Raw genomic sequence first — 21,611 nt, forward strand, 5'->3', positions numbered from 1 at the left:
ATTGGTGTCTCGACGAGCTTCGGGCCAGTATGGCTGAGACACGTGTGGAGCCTAACAGGCCCGAACCAGAGAGATTAATCATGGCCGTTGAAAATAGTTATTCAATCGATCCGTAACCGTTGGATCAACAGAACGGGGCTTATGATCCGATGGCACTCTTTTTCTATCATCAAAATTGTATAATCAAATGGTCAGAGTTGCGTTCACATAATTGGTGTCTCGACGAGCTTCGGGCCAGTATGGCTGAGACACGTGTGGAGCCTAACAGGCCCGAACCAGAGAGATTAATCATGGCCGTTGAAAATAGTTATTCAATCGATCCGTAACCGTTGGATCAACAGAACGGGGCTTATGATCCGATGGCACTCTTTTTCTATCATCAAAATTGTATAATCAAATGGTCAGAGAGTCCATCACGCCACAGGATGGAGTGATTGGGTCTGTTGACCTTGGAAAGTCCCCGGGCCTCCATCTGCAGAGTTGCGTTCACATAATTGGTGTCTCGACGAGCTTCGGGCCAGTATGGCTGAGACACGTGTGGAGCCTAACAGGCCCGAACCAGAGAGATTAATCATGGCCGTTGAAAATAGTTATTCAATCGATCCGTAACCGTTGGATCAACAGAACGGGGCTTATGATCCGATGGCACTCTTTTTCTATCATCAAAATTGTATAATCAAATGGTCAGAGTTGCATGGCCGTTGAAAATAGTTATTCAATCGATCCGTAACCGTTGGATCAACAGAACGGGGCTTATGATCCGATGGCACTCTTTTTCTATCATCAAAATTGTATAATCAAATGGTCAGAGTTGCGTTCACATAATTGGTGTCTCGACGAGCTTCGGGCCAGTATGGCTGAGACACGTGTGGAGCCTAACAGGCCCGAACCAGAGAGATTAATCATGGCCGTTGAAAATAGTTATTCAATCGATCCGTAACCGTTGGATCAACAGAACGGGGCTTATGATCCGATGGCACTCTTTTTCTATCATCAAAATTGTATAATCAAATGGTCAGAGAGTCCATCACGCCACAGGATGGAGTGATTGGGTCTGTTGACCTTGGAAAGTCCCCGGGCCTCCATCTGCAGAGTTGCGTTCACATAATTGGTGTCTCGACGAGCTTCGGGCCAGTATGGCTGAGACACGTGTGGAGCCTAACAGGCCCGAACCAGAGAGATTAATCATGGCCGTTGAAAATAGTTATTCAATCGATCCGTAACCGTTGGATCAACAGAACGGGGCTTATGATCCGATGGCACTCTTTTTCTATCATCAAAATTGTATAATCAAATGGTCAGAGTTGCGTTCACATAATTGGTGTCTCGACGAGCTTCGGGCCAGTATGGCTGAGACACGTGTGGAGCCTAACAGGCCCGAACCAGAGAGATTAATCATGGCCGTTGAAAATAGTTATTCAATCGATCCGTAACCGTTGGATCAACAGAACGGGGCTTATGATCCGATGGCACTCTTTTTCTATCATCAAAATTGTATAATCAAATGGTCAGAGAGTCCTAACAATTAAAATATTTGACGACGTCTTTATATGATTTGTTATGTCTATGGTTTGAATCAAGATTATGGTTAACAAGGAAAAGTTCAGGTTCTCGCCCACTTCAGGGAGGAGTTCAGGTTCTCGCAGCAGCTGAGGGGAATGCTTATCAGACACCCTGACATGTTCTATGTCTCGCTGAAGGGGGACAGGGACTCCGTGTTCCTTCGCGAGGCTTATCGTGGTTCGCAGTTAATTGAGAAGGATAGGATGTTGCTTCTCAAGGAGAAGCTGCGGGCGCTTGTCATGGTTCCACGATTCCCAGGAGGGGGTGCTCAGAAGTCAGATGAGACAGAAAAAGCCGATGGAACATCAGGAGGCGGAAGCGGCGTCAAAGGTGACGAGGAATGGTCTGATGTGGATGGTCTTTTGTCCGATGGGTTTGGCAGTGGATTTGATGACGAGGATGACGAAGATGATGATGATGATGAAGAGGATGATTGGAGCGAAGAAGAGGATGAATCTCCTCCTGATTTTAGTGATGGTGAAGGTCTGAACTTCAATGCGAAAAAGCCACAAGCAGTTAATGGCTCAATAAAGGTTGAAGATCAAGTTCTGATTCCTACACTTCCAGATGGCCAGCCAAGAGAGAGATGGTGAACAATGAATTTGTTCTTTTTTCTTTGTTTGGGGCTATTTATGGGTAATGACAATTATACACACGATGCCCTTGCCCTTGCTGATCATATACTGTTGCATCTACTTGCAAACGCAAATATTGGTACGCTTATGAACAAATCTTCATGCATTGTAGTGTCGAGAATTGAGACAAGAATTTGAATGCGTGATGACATTTCCTTGTGTCAAAATATCTCCGTGCATTGTTGAATTTTATATCAGTTTTTTAATGTAATGACAATATACTAGTTTCTACGGATTTAGCTATCTGTCATGGTTCACCAAATTGTTGGTTTGTTGAATTCTAGTGCATATAAGTCTAGTTCTACATGATGTCAATGTCCATCATGAGCAGATTCTTTCAAATTCTTTGCAACTACAATACCCCTGCAGTGGATCATGTTTCTGAGTACCCATCACCTGGCATTTAAATTTAATTTTCTTGTTCTCTTTGGTCTTCTTTTCATGCCTTTTCATAGATTATTAAGCTTTTTTTATACTCTTATGATGATTATACTACTATCCTAGCATCATTAGAAACTAGGTTTACTTCAAATATCTCTTATATAATGCGAATAGCTGTCGATAACATTCTTCCTCCATGACCATTAGATGTGCTTCTTGATCTAACACCTTATGTTTATCTAATAGTTTCTAGGGTTTTACCAGTTCTCATGGTTCACCAAATCACAGGTTTCTTGAATTGTAATTCACATAAGGCTATTTCAATGTTTATTGTCAGCAATTTCTGTCTTATTGTTTGCAAAGTGCACTACCCTTGTGTTTGATCATACTTATCAATTACTTATTAACTGACCTTATTATTTGATTAAGCTTTTTCTATATATTTCTCTAACCTTCTATAGAGTAATAATGTTGTGATACTTCATATATGATGATGCTACTTCATCCAAGCATCATCGACAAGTTGGATTACTTAAATTAGCTTTTATATGGTACCATAAAAGCTATTGATAAGATTCCCTATTGTTAGAGGAACTTTCTCCCACTCTTTTAGATGTTTGCTTCTTGATTTAACATCATGCTTTCTGTGTAAGGCAGATATGATATATCCGAAGTGTTTAGCAATTTGTAATGGCTGGCCAAATTGTTGGTCTCTCGAGTTATAAGACACATAGGTCTTGACAGATAAAGAATGACATGGTGGACACGTAGGCTGTACGCAACTAACAGGTGGTGGTCGGATCGGGCAACACATAATCACCATGGGCGATACGTGGCTGAATGGTCGACCACTTGAACCCCCTTAATTGGTGCAGTCAGCCAACATGGGCATCAGGTGTGGTGAACATCACTCCATGCCTTCACCCAAAATGCCACACATTCCCTTCATGTTGCTGGCAAGACATTATAGAAGATTGTGAGATCAGTAGATCTCTGCCATTGAGATTCTTATGTCCATAAATCACATACTCTTCTCTTTGTATACTAATTGGTATTGTCTAATATTCTGTCTGCCATTTCTTCCACATTTATGCATACCAGAAGATGTTTCCAGTGCCAATGACTTCTGACAAGTTTGGTTGGCCCAGTAGATTATGGCACAAGAGAAAAGTGATGATGGTGGACAGTTCATCTCAAGTGTCTTCTGCTGAAGAGGAAATCTGAGTATGGCTGTCGCAACAATTTCCGCAGGAAGACTACAAGTACTTTAGCTAGAAAAGGTGCTGGTAACTTTTAGCTGGCACTCTCAGATCATCGGTGATTGCAACCATCTTTGTCGTTCAAGCCATGAGCTGGAACCTTGTATTGCTTTTTCTGGGTTTTCGATTGGGTTCTCAATCTGAAGTGGCAACTATTAGATTGATTACTGGATCAGGCAATCCTAGCTTTGTGGATCTCATTCAGTTTTCGAGTGGGTAGGAGGTGCATGAGGTCTTCCTTTTGCTGAGATTTTGTACACAGTGGACCATCATTTACTGCTGATGTCTTTGTTCCAGAATTTTAGGTTATACAAAAATGGGATTCAGATAAACCCATCGCTTTGTATGTAATAAAACAATATGGATGTAATGCAGAGTTAGATGACATTGTGAATAATGCTCTAGAAATGACCTCATGAGATGGAAAAATTCTTTAATAAATGGCATGTTCTTTGGAAATTTTAGTGTGGTGTGGTGCATGCTTTTATCCATCGCATTGTTTTTGTTGCCATTGTTCTTCTCACATGAAGATGCATCAGACCCTGTGGTATATAGATTGTCCAATGCAAAACCGTATCTGATGTCTAGGATCCCAGAAAAACGTCCCTAAATTCTCCTAGAATCTAGCAAGCTAATTGACTGGCCATCAGAAAAAATCTAGTCCTACTCGAGTTCTGATAAAAACCAGGTGCAGGCTGCTCCAAATTAGAACATCAACTCGTTCGATAAAGCTGCACAGACTCTGGCAGCAGGGTCATTGGTCATAGGAGGGGAATAAGGCATGTATGAGATTTCTCTTCAATGTATGGCCAAAACATTTGAAAGTGGTAAGGATTTGCTACATGAGTTGTTCAATTACATTTTGTTCAAATTAGTAGGGTCGATCGCTCCTAAAGAGTTAAACATGATTCCTCTCCGGGAGATTTAACTTACGAGATTCATCGAAAGATTAATCTTAGAATCGATAACTTGTGGCTCTAAGACGAGCAATTAAAATTTCAATCTAGTAACTTAATTTTTATAAGGAACAATTCCTCGTGGCTCTGAGATGAGCAACAAAATTTTGATTTAATAATTTTATTTTTCATAGTGCGATAGATCATTCGTTACCAATTAGGTCCATCCTAAAAGGAGAAAACTGTATGAAGAGTGAACAGTTCTTTGTGGCTCAAAGAGAACAACAGTCCAATAAGACTAATGACTTGCTTTACTCAACACTAGGGGTTAAGTCCAGAGGACAAAGCCAAAAAGAGCAACAAAAATTACAATTTAGGATCATCATTAATAATGTGCTTCCACCCACAAAAGAAACATAAAATCAACTATACTTCAACAGTGAAAAACTGATGAATTGGGTATTCAACATCTCTCATCTGAACCAGAAAGATCTCACACAAAACATCAAGGGAAAAGAAATGGCTGGTGAAGACCTTGCAGAGTATGAAAACAGTATGCTGCAACATAATGACACCCACAACACCTCCTTCTCATGAACACACTCTCCAGGTTTAGGGCAGCTAAAGACTGCATGAGAGATATGACCTGCAGTACTCTGTGGCTTGTATCTATCATGTTTCACTACCTTGTATCCGTCTTTCTATGGAAACACAAACCTTGACTGTATCATAAGGATTAAGACTTGTCTGCTAGCTATGTATCTGAGTTATGTCCTGATGTCTTCTGCCTTCCTGGGCTCATCACAACTGGTTGCAGCTGCCTTTCGGAGTTCATCTTCACGCTGCGTCCACACGATAATTGTGGTGATCTGACCATTCTTGCTTTCTGGTTCTGCCCTGAAGATTCAAACAAGTAGTATAAGATCCATTTCATCGCTAGCTAAAGCATCATAACTCAAAAGAAAGTGAAGAACTCTTCTGAAGAAAGTTGTTCTTTGGCACATGATCCGATGTTGCTCTTTGGCAATAAATTTGCTTAGCAATGTAACAGTCTAGCGGTTGTAGAAAAACAGCAAATAGATACAAATGATCCAGAATATTTCAGAAAACATGACTTTGAGCATATTGAGAAGTATATACTTAATATACATATGCCGAAACTATTCATGTTTCATTCAGAAGCAAAAGGCCCATAAAGACAATAAGAAGAAGATTGCTTAGAGTAGCTCAATTATGTCCTCCAAAATCTCTTTTGGTGTTTACTGACTAATTTTTTACTTACTGGCAGTGGAAGATACTCAATCTTAAAAGTACATACACGGCTAATCCTTGTGATATCATCGTTGGCTGCATCTGCTACCTACTTTATGTAACAATCTTTAGATCTCCACCTGCAGCGAGGATGATATGGAGAGAACAGCTCCTTGGCACATTCCTACTTATTCGATACTCACTGCTGAGACCATACAATGGAACAGTGTCAAACGAAGGAAGAATAAGAACATTTCTGCCAAAGAGGTCTATATATTCCCTAATTCACCTGACCTAATGCATTTTGGAGACTTTTGGTGCTCAGATTGCTAAATGGGTAACTCATCAATCCCTAGTGCAGGATACTTTTTACATACTTCCACTAAGAAGATATCCTTTGATTTCTATGCTTGACACAATGAAGAAGGAATTGTATACAGGCCATGTCTCTGTTTTGTGTGTGTCATGTATTTCCATGAGGGAGGGGTAAAAAGAAGCATTCAGTATGGGATCAATCATCTGTGGTCAAAGAACAGCCGACAGACTGCAATGCAGGCATTACAACAAACACAACGAAGGCAATGGAGAATGTATGTTACCTGATGATTGCTTGTTGGCCTTTCCATCGGCCTTCCTTGCCGATGTTGTTTTCTTGTTCGTGTCAAGGGTGACCTTTTGAGGCAACGACTTATCGGCACTAACAACGGTCGCGATTGTATCATCATCATCTGGAAGAACACCATTACATGCATTCTCATCGCCGCAAACTGATGCCCCCTCGCTGCCCGACTCCGAGCTCCTCTCCTTCACGTTCGCGCTCGTCCTCTCCCTTTCCAGCACTCTGAATGCATACATTTGGAAGGGCACTTCCGAGGCTCGGAGAAGGTCGCCCCTTGCCCAGTTCGCGAACTTCTTCGACAGACTGCTCTCCAGATCGAAGTAATCCACCGGCGGCGGCGTCGGATCCGGCTGGCTGTGATCTGGATTCAGCACCAGGAACCGTTTGAGGTAACGGAGCACCCTGCAAACAGAGGAGAAGCTCGGGCGCTGCGAGGGATCAGAGTGCCAGCATCTCCTCGTTAGGGTCACGAGGTACTTGGGAGACTGAGACGGAAACAATGGCCTCTCCCCGGCCCTGATGTTCTTGCTCATCTTGTCTCCCTGCAGATGGTTGTCCTCGAAGGGTACCTTTCCTGTCAAGAGTTCGAAGCATATCATGGCGAAGCTGTAGACGTCCGCCTTCTCCGTGCGCTTTGAGCTGCTGCTGCTGCCATCCCCCGTCTGCTCCTGCTCCAGTAGAACCTCCGGAGAATGCCAAATGCATGATGAAGCCTTGGAGTTCGTCGCCGGCGACAGCCCCAAGCCGCCAACTTTCGCGTGCAGATAGCCGTCTGGTGATGGATTCCTCGCCTTGACGAAGATGTTCGAAGGGTTCAGGTCGCCATGGTAGATCTGCTTCGAGTGAAGGTACTCCATTCCTCTGGCTATTTGAAGCATCGTGTCCACTGCCACCAGCAAAGGAAGCACCTTTCTCCTTGTGGAGCAAACCTCTCGTATGTAACAAGAGAGATCTTTGCTTATCAGCTCCATCAGCATCAAGCACTCTTTCTTCTCTTCGTCGGTGAAGCAGTACATGTACTGCATTACGTTCGGGTGCGCGATCGATGAGAGGATGGAGATCTCGTTCGTCAGTGACGCTGTGTCTCCGATAACGTGCTTCACCACGAAGGTCTCGCCCATCCATTGGATCTCCTTGTAGTAGACGCTCCCACTCCCAAATCTTCTTCTTACTTGGTAGTCCGGCGAGCCAACGAGGACTGAGCTCGGCCAAAGCTTCCCCTTTGGGCCAACCAGGAGCTGGGCAAGCCTGTTCTCCTGCTTCGTCAGAGGCCTGGACCCGGAGCTCGCCTTCTCGGCTATGGTCTCGGAGAGAATCCATCGGTCCTCCTTCCATGCCGTCTCCAATCTGGTGCGCAGTTCTTGCGAGGACAAGTAGAGCTTCCCTAGCTTGTGCTGGAAGAGCTCGGGCTCCATCCACTCCCTCTCGTACTTCTTGGAGAAGACGAGCCGCTTCTTTTGGATGTCTTCCTGGTCACCCCCGGCGGTGGCCTCGGCGACGTTCTCGATCGCCTCGAGCACGACGGGGACGCACCAGAGCAGATTGTGGAGGTGGAGTTCGACGCATTCGGAATTCTGGATGAGGGCGACGGCTTTCCCCCACCACTCCCCCGGCTCGAGGCACCGCCTCACGTACTGCTCTCCCTCCCGGAAGAAGCGGTGGAGCTCCCTGAGAGGTTGCTCGAGGGCGCGCCACAAACAACCAGTTATCAACATGCAACTTTAGTCCCACATCGGCAATTTAGAAGTATATCAATACTATAAGAGCTTAGGTCTCCGATCGTTATTCGCGTCACAGGATGGAGTGATTGGGTCTGTTGACCCTGAAAAGTCCCCGGGCCTTCTTCCGCAGAGATGCGGTCACATAATTGGTGTCTCAACGAGTTTCGGACCAGTATGGCTAAGACACGTGTGGAGCTTGACAGGCCCGAACCGGAGAGATTAATTATGGCCGTTGAAAACAGTTATTCACTCAATCCGTAACCGTTGGATCAACAGAACGGGGCTTATGATCCTGTGGCGCTCTTTTTCTATCATCAAAATTGTCAGTTGAATCATTTTTTTGTTACCATCATATTTTGTAAATGGTGGTCCAAAATTGTATTATCAATGGTCAGAGAGTTTCGGGCCAGTATGGCTAAGACACGTGTGGAGCTTGACAGGCCCGAACCGGAGAGATTAATTATGGCCGTTGAAAACAGTTATTCACTCAATCCGTCACAGGATGGAGTGATTGGGTCTGTTGACCCTGAAAAGTCCCCGGGCCTTCTTCCGCAGAGATGCGGTCACATAATTGGTGTCTCAACGAGTTTCGGGCCAGTATGGCTAAGACACGTGTGGAGCTTGACAGGCCCGAACCGGAGAGATTAATTATGGCCGTTGAAAACAGTTATTCACTCAATCCGTAACCGTTGGATCAACAGAACGGGGCTTATGATCCTGTGGCGCTCTTTTTCTATCATCAAAATTGTCAGTTGAATCATTTTTTTGTTACCATCATATTTTGTAAATGGTGGTCCAAAATTGTATTATCAATGGTCAGAGAGTTTCGGGCCAGTATGGCTAAGACACGTGTGGAGCTTGACAGGCCCGAACCGGAGAGATTAATTATGGCCGTTGAAAACAGTTATTCACTCAATCCGTAACCGTTGGATCAACAGAACGGGGCTTATGATCCTGTGGCGCTCTTTTTCTATCATCAAAATTGTCGGTTGAATCATTTTTTTGTTACCATCATATTTTGTAAATGGTGGTCCAAAATTGTATTATCAATGGTCAGAGAGTTCTAACAATTAAAATATTTGACGTCTTTATATGACATATTGTTAGCAACAAACAAAGCTAAAGTGATTTGTTATGTCTATGGTTTGAATCAAGATGGAGTGATTGGGTCTGTTGACCCTGAAAAGTCCCCGGGCCTTCTTCCGCAGAGATGCGGTCACATAATTGGTGTCTCGACGAGTTTCGGGCCAGTATGGCTAAGACACGTGTGGAGCTTGACAGGCCCGAACCGGAGAGATTAATTATGGCCGTTGAAAACAGTTATTCACTCAATCCGTAACCGTTGGATCAACAGAACGGGGCTTATGATCCTGTGGCGCTCTTTTTCTATCATCAAAATTGTCAGTTGAATCATTTTTTTGTTACCATCATATTTTGTAAATGGTGGTCCAAAATTGTATTATCAATGGTCAGAGAGTTCTAACAATTAAAATATTTGACGTCTTTATATGACATATTGTTAGCAACAAACAAAGCTAAAGTGATTTGTTATGTCTATGGTTTGAATCAAGATTCTGGTTAACAAGGAAATGTTTTCTTTGTATTGAGAATAACCTCATTTATATATCCAAAATCGATAACTACGATAAACTTTAAAATTTGAACTTTTTTATTGGATAAACAATAATTCCGAGATATAGATTTACTCGTTTCCATGCTCAAAATAGTCTAGCAAATTATTCGATAACATGAAATTTTATTCTTGGATGATATTTCATCGTGATGAGCAATTGTACTCGCGAAACTATTTCAAATTTTATTTTAGATATTTATCCACGTGAAGACAAAAATAAAGTTTAACTTTTGATTTAGTTTGCCTACATGCCCTAAAACAAATACTCAAATTCGATTATTTTTTCATATTATTATTTACAAACTCTTATTTACTATCTACGATCTCATTTTAATTTTTTTAAATATTTCTTAATTACTACTTCACAAATGAACTTAAATATTATTTTTTTATTCTCCTTTTTTTCTTTTTCCTCCTTATGTCAAGAGAGCAACAAGCACGAAAAAGCATCGATGCTAACAAAGAGCATGGGAGAGCATCCATATCGATAAAAAACATAGGAGAGTGTCGATGATTTCGACAATGAACATACGTTAGGAGGAAGAAAACACGAGACAATAATGTGGGCAACAACGTGCGATGTCAACAACGTTAGCGCGGAGCATGAGTTACGAGGAAGAAAAATAAAATAAAATTAATAATACTATAATTATAAATAGTAAAATACTATTTTATTATTTTAAAGAGATTATTGATTATCAATAATAAAAAGTGGTGGTGAAGAATAAACTTCTTACCCCTGTGTACGAAGATACCCCCAAACCAATCCTTAAAGACAAGAATGCCCCAGCAAAAGAAGATAACATGCACCTCCATGATATCTATCCAACGAGGGTTTCTGTTGTTCCCAAAACCCTCATCTTCTCTTCTTCCTACTCTCTCGCTCCATACTCTTCTCCCTCTTTCCGATCTCCATATCGGGTCCATCTATGGATCCAAGATTGCTGCTTTCCTCCCAAAGAACAGCGCCTCCCTCCCCCTTTCCCTTCCTCCTCTCCTCCTCATCTTCCACAAGAATTCTCGTCTCCTTCCCCCCAAGGTCCGCATTCTTTGGCTCCATTCTCGTTGAGGGACTCGGCCGGAGAGTAAAGGAGACACCTTTGCGCTCGACTACTGTGACGGCTGCCGTCAAGCGGCGCAAGGAGGTCCCTTTCGATTCCGTGATCGAGCGCGACAAGAAGCTGAAGCTGGTGCTCAAGATCCGCAACATCCTCGTGAAGCAGCCCGACCGCATCATGAGTCTTCGCGAGCTCGGCCGCTTCCGCCGCGACCTCGGCCTCACCCGGAAGCGCCGCTTCATCGGGCTCCTCCGCCGCTTCCCGGCCGTGTTCGAGATCGTCGAGGAGGGCGTCTACTCCTTGCGATTCCGGCTCACCCCTGAGGCCGAGCGGATCTACCTAGAGGAGCTGCGCTCCCGGGAGGAGATGGAGCAGCTGCTTGTTGTGAAGCTGCGGAAGCTCCTGATGATGTCGCTCGACCGCCGGATCCTCCTGGAGAAGATCGCCCACCTTCGGCACGATCTCGGGCTGCCGGCCGAGTTCAGGGACACCATTTGCCAGAGGTACCCGCAGTACTTCCGGGTCGTGCCCACTGACCGAGGCCCGGCGCTCGAGCTCACGCACTGGGATCCCGAGCTTGCCGTCTCTGCTGCCGAGATTGCTGAGGAGGAGAACAGAATCAGGGAAGCTGAGGAGCGCAACCTGATCATTGACAGGGCTCCTAGGTTCCGAAGGGTGAACCTGCCCCGAGGTTTGAATCTCTCGAAGGGAGAGATGCGGAGGTTGAGCCAGTTCAAGGAAATGCCCTACATATCTCCTTACTCTGATTTCTCTGGATTGAGGCCAGGAACATCTGTGAAGGAGAAGCACGCATGCGGCGTAGTCCATGAGATCTTGAGCTTCACATTGGAGAAGCGGACTTTGGTCGACCACCTCACCCACTTCAGGGAGGAGTTCAGGTTCTCGCAGCAGCTGAGGGGAATGCTTATCAGACACCCTGACATGTTCTATGTCTCGCTGAAGGGGGACAGGGACTCCGTGTTCCTTCGCGAGGCTTATCGTGGTTCGCAGTTAATTGAGAAGGATAGGATGTTGCTTCTCAAGGAGAAGCTGCGGGCGCTTGTCATGGTTCCACGATTCCCAGGAGGGGGTGCTCAGAAGTCAGATGAGACAGAAAAAGCCGATGGAACATCAGGAGGCGGAAGCGGCGTCAAAGGTGACGAGGAATGGTCTGATGTGGATGGTCTTTTGTCCGATGGGTTTGGCAGTGGATTTGATGACGAGGATGACGAAGATGATGATGATGATGAAGAGGATGATTGGAGCGAAGAAGAGGATGAATCTCCTCCTGATTTTAGTGATGGTGAAGGTCTGAACTTCAATGCGAAAAAGCCACAAGCAGTTAATGGCTCAATAAAGGTTGAAGATCAAGTTCTGATTCCTACACTTCCAGATGGCCAGCCAAGAGAGAGATGGTGAACAATGAATTTGTTCTTTTTTCTTTGTTTGGGGCTATTTATGGGTAATGACAATTATACACACGATGCCCTTGCCCTTGCTGATCATATACTGTTGCATCTACTTGCAAACGCAAATATTGGTACGCTTATGAACAAATCTTCATGCATTGTAGTGTCGAGAATTGAGACAAGAATTTGAATGCGTGATGACATTTCCTTGTGTCAAAATATCTCCGTGCATTGTTGAATTTTATATCAGTTTTTTAATGTAATGACAATATACTAGTTTCTACGGATTTAGCTATCTGTCATGGTTCACCAAATTGTTGGTTTGTTGAATTCTAGTGCATATAAGTCTAGTTCTACATGATGTCAATGTCCATCATGAGCAGATTCTTTCAAATTCTTTGCAACTACAATACCCCTGCAGTGGATCATGTTTCTGAGTACCCATCACCTGGCATTTAAATTTAATTTTCTTGTTCTCTTTGGTCTTCTTTTCATGCCTTTTCATAGATTATTAAGCTTTTTTTATACTCTTATGATGATTATACTACTATCCTAGCATCATTAGAAACTAGGTTTACTTCAAATATCTCTTATATAATGCGAATAGCTGTCGATAACATTCTTCCTCCATGACCATTAGATGTGCTTCTTGATCTAACACCTTATGTTTATCTAATAGTTTCTAGGGTTTTACCAGTTCTCATGGTTCACCAAATCACAGGTTTCTTGAATTGTAATTCACATAAGGCTATTTCAATGTTTATTGTCAGCAATTTCTGTCTTATTGTTTGCAAAGTGCACTACCCTTGTGTTTGATCATACTTATCAATTACTTATTAACTGACCTTATTATTTGATTAAGCTTTTTCTATATATTTCTCTAACCTTCTATAGAGTAATAATGTTGTGATACTTCATATATGATGATGCTACTTCATCCAAGCATCATCGACAAGTTGGATTACTTAAATTAGCTTTTATATGGTACCATAAAAGCTATTGATAAGATTCCCTATTGTTAGAGGAACTTTCTCCCACTCTTTTAGATGTTTGCTTCTTGATTTAACATCATGCTTTCTGTGTAAGGCAGATATGATATATCCGAAGTGTTTAGCAATTTGTAATGGCTGGCCAAATTGTTGGTCTCTCGAGTTATAAGACACATAGGTCTTGACAGATAAAGAATGACATGGTGGACACGTAGGCTGTACGCAACTAACAGGTGGTGGTCGGATCGGGCAACACATAATCACCATGGGCGATACGTGGCTGAATGGTCGACCACTTGAACCCCCTTAATTGGTGCAGTCAGCCAACATGGGCATCAGGTGTGGTGAACATCACTCCATGCCTTCACCCAAAATGCCACACATTCCCTTCATGTTGCTGGCAAGACATTATAGAAGATTGTGAGATCAGTAGATCTCTGCCATTGAGATTCTTATGTCCATAAATCACATACTCTTCTCTTTGTATACTAATTGGTATTGTCTAATATTCTGTCTGCCATTTCTTCCACATTTATGCATACCAGAAGATGTTTCCAGTGCCAATGACTTCTGACAAGTTTGGTTGGCCCAGTAGATTATGGCACAAGAGAAAAGTGATGATGGTGGACAGTTCATCTCAAGTGTCTTCTGCTGAAGAGGAAATCTGAGTATGGCTGTCGCAACAATTTCCGCAGGAAGACTACAAGTACTTTAGCTAGAAAAGGTGCTGGTAACTTTTAGCTGGCACTCTCAGATCATCGGTGATTGCAACCATCTTTGTCGTTCAAGCCATGAGCTGGAACCTTGTATTGCTTTTTCTGGGTTTTCGATTGGGTTCTCAATCTGAAGTGGCAACTATTAGATTGATTACTGGATCAGGCAATCCTAGCTTTGTGGATCTCATTCAGTTTTCGAGTGGGTAGGAGGTGCATGAGGTCTTCCTTTTGCTGAGATTTTGTACACAGTGGACCATCATTTACTGCTGATGTCTTTGTTCCAGAATTTTAGGTTATACAAAAATGGGATTCAGATAAACCCATCGCTTTGTATGTAATAAAACAATATGGATGTAATGCAGAGTTAGATGACATTGTGAATAATGCTCTAGAAATGACCTCATGAGATGGAAAAATTCTTTAATAAATGGCATGTTCTTTGGAAATTTTAGTGTGGTGTGGTGCATGCTTTTATCCATCGCATTGTTTTTGTTGCCATTGTTCTTCTCACATGAAGATGCATCAGACCCTGTGGTATATAGATTGTCCAATGCAAAACCGTATCTGATGTCTAGGATCCCAGAAAAACGTCCCTAAATTCTCCTAGAATCTAGCAAGCTAATTGACTGGCCATCAGAAAAAATCTAGTCCTACTCGAGTTCTGATAAAAACCAGGTGCAGGCTGCTCCAAATTAGAACATCAACTCGTTCGATAAAGCTGCACAGACTCTGGCAGCAGGGTCATTGGTCATAGGAGGGGAATAAGGCATGTATGAGATTTCTCTTCAATGTATGGCCAAAACATTTGAAAGTGGTAAGGATTTGCTACATGAGTTGTTCAATTACATTTTGTTCAAATTAGTAGGGTCGATCGCTCCTAAAGAGTTAAACATGATTCCTCTCCGGGAGATTTAACTTACGAGATTCATCGAAAGATTAATCTTAGAATCGATAACTTGTGGCTCTAAGACGAGCAATTAAAATTTCAATCTAGTAACTTAATTTTTATAAGGAACAATTCCTCGTGGCTCTGAGATGAGCAACAAAATTTTGATTTAATAATTTTATTTTTCATAGTGCGATAGATCATTCGTTACCAATTAGGTCCATCCTAAAAGGAGAAAACTGTATGAAGAGTGAACAGTTCTTTGTGGCTCAAAGAGAACAACAGTCCAATAAGACTAATGACTTGCTTTACTCAACACTAGGGGTTAAGTCCAGAGGACAAAGCCAAAAAGAGCAACAAAAATTACAATTTAGGATCATCATTAATAATGTGCTTCCACCCACAAAAGAAACATAAAATCAACTATACTTCAACAGTGAAAAACTGATGAATTGGGTATTCAACATCTCTCATCTGAACCAGAAAGATCTCACACAAAACATCAAGGGAAAAGAAATGGCTGGTGAAGACCTTGCAGAGTATGAAAACAGTATGCTGCAACATAATGACACCCACAACACCTCCTTCTCATGAACACACTCTCCAGGTTTAGGGCAGCTAAAGACTGCATGAGAGATATGACCTGCAGTACTCTGTGGCTTGTATCTATCATGTTTCACTACCTTGTATCCGTCTTTCTATGGAAACACAAACCTTGACTGTATCATAAGGATTAAGACTTGTCTGCTAGCTATGTATCTGAGTTATGTCCTGATGTCTTCTGCCTTCCTGGGCTCATCACAACTGGTTGCAGCTGCCTTTCGGAGTTCATCTTCACGCTGCGTCCACACGATAATTGTGGTGATCTGACCATTCTTGCTTTCTGGTTCTGCCCTGAAGATTCAAACAAGTAGTATAAGATCCATTTCATCGCTAGCTAAAGCATCATAACTCAAAAGAAAGTGAAGAACTCTTCTGAAGAAAGTTGTTCTTTGGCACATGATCCGATGTTGCTCTTTGGCAATAAATTTGCTTAGCAATGTAACAGTCTAGCGGTTGTAGAAAAACAGCAAATAGATACAAATGATCCAGAATATTTCAGAAAACATGACTTTGAGCATATTGAGAAGTATATACTTAATATACATATGCCGAAACTATTCATGTTTCATTCAGAAGCAAAAGGCCCATAAAGACAATAAGAAGAAGATTGCTTAGAGTAGCTCAATTATGTCCTCCAAAATCTCTTTTGGTGTTTACTGACTAATTTTTTACTTACTGGCAGTGGAAGATACTCAATCTTAAAAGTACATACACGGCTAATCCTTGTGATATCATCGTTGGCTGCATCTGCTACCTACTTTATGTAACAATCTTTAGATCTCCACCTGCAGCGAGGATGATATGGAGAGAACAGCTCCTTGGCACATTCCTACTTATTCGATACTCACTGCTGAGACCATACAATGGAACAGTGTCAAACGAAGGAAGAATAAGAACATTTCTGCCAAAGAGGTCTATATATTCCCTAATTCACCTGACCTAATGCATTTTGGAGACTTTTGGTGCTCAGATTGCTAAATGGGTAACTCATCAATCCCTAGTGCAGGATACTTTTTACATACTTCCACTAAGAAGATATCCTTTGATTTCTATGCTTGACACAATGAAGAAGGAATTGTATACAGGCCATGTCTCTGTTTTGTGTGTGTCATGTATTTCCATGAGGGAGGGGTAAAAAGAAGCATTCAGTATGGGATCAATCATCTGTGGTCAAAGAACAGCCGACAGACTGCAATGCAGGCATTACAACAAACACAACGAAGGCAATGGAGAATGTATGTTACCTGATGATTGCTTGTTGGCCTTTCCATCGGCCTTCCTTGCCGATGTTGTTTTCTTGTTCGTGTCAAGGGTGACCTTTTGAGGCAACGACTTATCGGCACTAACAACGGTCGCGATTGTATCATCATCATCTGGAAGAACACCATTACATGCATTCTCATCGCCGCAAACTGATGCCCCCTCGCTGCCCGACTCCGAGCTCCTCTCCTTCACGTTCGCGCTCGTCCTCTCCCTTTCCAGCACTCTGAATGCATACATTTGGAAGGGCACTTCCGAGGCTCGGAGAAGGTCGCCCCTTGCCCAGTTCGCGAACTTCTTCGACAGACTGCTCTCCAGATCGAAGTAATCCACCGGCGGCGGCGTCGGATCCGGCTGGCTGTGATCTGGATTCAGCACCAGGAACCGTTTGAGGTAACGGAGCACCCTGCAAACAGAGGAGAAGCTCGGGCGCTGCGAGGGATCAGAGTGCCAGCATCTCCTCGTTAGGGTCACGAGGTACTTGGGAGACTGAGACGGAAACAATGGCCTCTCCCCGGCCCTGATGTTCTTGCTCATCTTGTCTCCCTGCAGATGGTTGTCCTCGAAGGGTACCTTTCCTGTCAAGAGTTCGAAGCATATCATGGCGAAGCTGTAGACGTCCGCCTTCTCCGTGCGCTTTGAGCTGCTGCTGCTGCCATCCCCCGTCTGCTCCTGCTCCAGTAGAACCTCCGGAGAATGCCAAATGCATGATGAAGCCTTGGAGTTCGTCGCCGGCGACAGCCCCAAGCCGCCAACTTTCGCGTGCAGATAGCCGTCTGGTGATGGATTCCTCGCCTTGACGAAGATGTTCGAAGGGTTCAGGTCGCCATGGTAGATCTGCTTCGAGTGAAGGTACTCCATTCCTCTGGCTATTTGAAGCATCGTGTCCACTGCCACCAGCAAAGGAAGCACCTTTCTCCTTGTGGAGCAAACCTCTCGTATGTAACAAGAGAGATCTTTGCTTATCAGCTCCATCAGCATCAAGCACTCTTTCTTCTCTTCGTCGGTGAAGCAGTACATGTACTGCATTACGTTCGGGTGCGCGATCGATGAGAGGATGGAGATCTCGTTCGTCAGTGACGCTGTGTCTCCGATAACGTGCTTCACCACGAAGGTCTCGCCCATCCATTGGATCTCCTTGTAGTAGACGCTCCCACTCCCAAATCTTCTTCTTACTTGGTAGTCCGGCGAGCCAACGAGGACTGAGCTCGGCCAAAGCTTCCCCTTTGGGCCAACCAGGAGCTGGGCAAGCCTGTTCTCCTGCTTCGTCAGAGGCCTGGACCCGGAGCTCGCCTTCTCGGCTATGGTCTCGGAGAGAATCCATCGGTCCTCCTTCCATGCCGTCTCCAATCTGGTGCGCAGTTCTTGCGAGGACAAGTAGAGCTTCCCTAGCTTGTGCTGGAAGAGCTCGGGCTCCATCCACTCCCTCTCGTACTTCTTGGAGAAGACGAGCCGCTTCTTTTGGATGTCTTCCTGGTCACCCCCGGCGGTGGCCTCGGCGACGTTCTCGATCGCCTCGAGCACGACGGGGACGCACCAGAGCAGATTGTGGAGGTGGAGTTCGACGCATTCGGAATTCTGGATGAGGGCGACGGCTTTCCCCCACCACTCCCCCGGCTCGAGGCACCGCCTCACGTACTGCTCTCCCTCCCGGAAGACGCGGTGGAGCTCCCTGAGAGGTTGCTCGAGGGCGCGCCACTTCCCCGGCTTCTCCTCGAACCTCAAGTGGCTACGCATCTCCTCCGCGACGGCGTCGAAGGCCAGGTCGAAGGCGTCCACGAGCAGGTGGCACTGCCGGCGGTTGACGCGTATCTCGTCGCGGAACACCATGAGCGCCTTGAGGCTTCCGACGGCTTCGCCAAGCTGCCGGAATTGCTCCATCCCCGAGGCGAGAAGGAAGCTGAACTCCGCTCTGTTCCTCTCGTTAGCTGCTGGAAGAAGAAGAAGAAGAAGACAGACATCTGTGTTCAATTCAAACACCGACAGCAGGAAGCACTACACATCTCGGGTAGAAGAATAGCAAGATCTCCCTCTTAAACACTAATCAATACGGAAAGAATCATCTCGAGTTTGAAGATTTGAATGTTAGGAAAGACAAAGACGAGACTTCGATGCAAGAACAGTCATGCAACACCAAACAGGCAAATCAACCTGCAGCGGAGAAATCGACTTCACGTATCGCAGAGCCTCTGCAAATCCCAGCAAGAGAAGCCGATGGGTCGATGGAGAGGGATGGGAGAAGGGTCAGAAGGGAAGGATAGGAGAAGAAGAGACAGCCACCTTTGTTGATTCCTTCCACTCCTTTTTCTCTTTTCCATGTCACGTCTCACAAATCCAAAATAATTCTACTTCTTCTTCTTCTTCACAAGTTCTACTCTTCTCGACCGTGAGATTTCACGTCCGCTACAGACGCAACGATAACGGCCGTTAAATTTCTGGGGGAAAAGAGAGAGAGAACAGAGTAGGAGAGAGAGGTGGCGGACAACCATGAACCGCTACTTGACGGAACCTGCTGCTTCCACCCGGCACGATTCTTGACGGCGTCGCTCCCTTGCAAGATTAATCTCCCTGATTTAACGATTAAATGATTAATTTAACATTAATAGAAACTAGCTAATGATAGTTATGATTAATTATATTAAGATTTACATGTAAGGAATACTAATTGGAAGGATATATGTGTGTATACGTAAAGGTAAATATGAATTTTAAGAAACTTTCGAAAAGATCAATGTATATACAAACTCCATCATCCCACGATTTATTAATCTCAAATTATATTTTATTTCTATTATCGATCTCCTAATAAATATAAGAGTTTGGATTTCAATTGTGTCTAATTATTAATATTATTTCATCGGTGAATTCATTATTATTATTTTTGTAAAAATTAAAATAAGAAAACCGTTACGGGTGATCAGAGTAACGGGGAAATGTTGTGGGAGGCGTGCCGTGCTCGGACGTCGCGCCACGTGGCATGGTTGACTCGGTCGTGCGAGTAGTGCGTCGCATTTGGTTCGGCGGCGCACCCACCGGTGACCCAACGACCCCAACCACCGCTGTTTGTGGGCCACCACCACCACCACTTCAGACGCACCCAGCGCTGTGGGCCCGGGTGATCATTTGGGTGCACGCCTCTCGATCGTCCGTTCCTTAATAGTAGGAAGAGGCAACGGTTGGCCGTGGATTGCCTTTGCGTCGCTAATACTCTATATATATATATATATATATATATATATAGTTCCCGTTATTGGACGAATGTTGGGAAACATGATGGTTAAAAGGTAGGTGGGATTAGTTAGCATTTGGAGCACATAAATAATAATGATCATTAGACAGTGCAAAATTATTAAAGCCATAATTGAGAATTAAATGAATCTTGTCATTTGGATTGATGGAGTCTACATGTTGGGCATATAAAATTTGCATGTAACTAAAGTAGCTCATCCAATCAAAAGAATCTTTTGTTTGAATCATAGCTACCATATTTTCGCTTGCAATGACATGAAGGGGTGTTGGAGATCATTTTTGAGAGCCTAAGAACAATTTCTATAAGATTTCTCCATCCAAATCGGTAATGTTTATTGTATTAGTATCAAAGATAAAGGATTAGTTGATCTTCCTATACAAATCAAACCCACGTTCTTAAATTTAATGAGCTTATTTATGATGGCAGTTGGAATTTTAATGTGATTAGTTTATGTTATGTCACATTCTCAACATGGACTTTAGAAACATGTTCCTGGTGAGAAACTGTTAACCAATTATATATATTTTTCTTGAGTACTCAACTTGTCGAAAACAATTGTATCTTCTCGACTTGTTGTTGATAATTGACTCGAGGAAGGGAACAATCTTAATGAACTTGGTACTTTTGAACGTAAGAGCTCTAATTGTTTATACTTGATAGAATTTGGAATGTCCGAGATAAGAATGTGTTCTATGATCAGAAGAATTCATCCTAATGAAGTGGTGGATCGCCGTCATCTCGATTCATCATCTTCTATGAAATGATGAATCATTACTCTAATTATATTTTTGACTTCAAACCATTATTATGATCGAAATATCTAGGTATCTACTCTTTTAAGTGAATTTTGGACCACTCATAATAATGATTTTTAAACTTAGAACCATATATAATTAATTATGGACTATTTAAGTCACTTTTGCTATTTGAATTGATGGAAGTCTAAGAATGGAAAGAAATAGGATATCAATAAAATTTGCTTGAATTCAAACTTTTGTGCTTATACAAATACCAAAGTATGATTCCTAAAACATGATGGCATATTTGACTTCATCCAATAAACATTTTATTTTTTTCCCAAAAATATCAGTCAATTCAGCTGGTACAGATGTTGACTGTTGATTGGTGTATCAGACTACTACAGAGTTACATCAATTACATTTTCTTTCTTAGAAATTAATTGAATTTATCATTATAATCTGAACCTTTTTTATTTACAAATGAGTTGACTTGGACTGGAGTTTACAGGTCAAGCAAGCTTCATGCAATTTTGACTGCTATTTTCTGACTCAAAATTAGACTGTGAGCAACCTTCCATGAACCATTTGACAGATTCAATCTATAGCATCGCTTTAGAAACAAGAAGAACAAGAATAGAATAGATGAAGCATTAATCTGAAATGGATGCTGGGGTTTCAGCAGCAGAAAAAAACAAGAGCTGAATCAGCATCAAGCTTACCTCAATTTCATCTGACAATGGGA

At 43.2% G+C, this 21,611-nt stretch overlaps 3 protein-coding genes across 4 annotated transcripts; 1 reads left to right on the forward strand and 2 right to left on the reverse strand.

The window, feature by feature from the left end:
- Positions 1-5,027: 5,027 nt before the first annotated feature.
- LOC135634900 (uncharacterized) lies at positions 5,028-8,319 on the reverse strand. The gene is made up of 2 exons (XM_065145622.1): positions 6,585-8,319; positions 5,028-5,631 (listed from the first exon to the last, which is right to left on the reverse strand). Exons 1-2 carry the CDS (start codon positions 8,317-8,319, stop codon positions 5,489-5,491), a joined length of 1,878 nt encoding a protein of 625 aa, XP_065001694.1. The 3' UTR covers positions 5,028-5,488.
- A 2,457-nt stretch (positions 8,320-10,776) lies between these two features.
- Positions 10,777-12,628, forward strand: LOC135637229 (protein WHAT'S THIS FACTOR 1, chloroplastic-like). The gene has a single exon (XM_065149788.1). It carries the CDS (start codon positions 10,888-10,890, stop codon positions 12,433-12,435), a length of 1,548 nt encoding a protein of 515 aa, XP_065005860.1. The 5' UTR covers positions 10,777-10,887; the 3' UTR covers positions 12,436-12,628.
- A 2,678-nt stretch (positions 12,629-15,306) lies between these two features.
- Positions 15,307-19,199, reverse strand: LOC135635109 (uncharacterized). 2 transcript variants are annotated; one of them, XM_065145975.1, is made up of 3 exons: positions 19,031-19,199; positions 16,864-18,807; positions 15,307-15,910 (listed from the first exon to the last, which is right to left on the reverse strand). In XM_065145975.1, exons 2-3 carry the CDS (start codon positions 18,758-18,760, stop codon positions 15,768-15,770), a joined length of 2,040 nt encoding a protein of 679 aa, XP_065002047.1. In that variant the 5' UTR covers positions 18,761-18,807; positions 19,031-19,199; the 3' UTR covers positions 15,307-15,767. The 2 variants fall into 2 exon arrangements, with proteins under 2 accessions (XP_065002047.1, XP_065002046.1); XM_065145974.1 differs by having other exon boundaries at positions 16,864-18,810.
- Positions 19,200-21,611: the final 2,412 nt, after the last annotated feature.

The sequence above is a fragment of the Musa acuminata genome, chromosome BXJ3-4 (assembly GCF_036884655.1).
Source record: "Musa acuminata AAA Group cultivar baxijiao chromosome BXJ3-4, Cavendish_Baxijiao_AAA, whole genome shotgun sequence".
Classification (NCBI taxonomy): domain Eukaryota; kingdom Viridiplantae; phylum Streptophyta; class Magnoliopsida; order Zingiberales; family Musaceae; genus Musa; species Musa acuminata.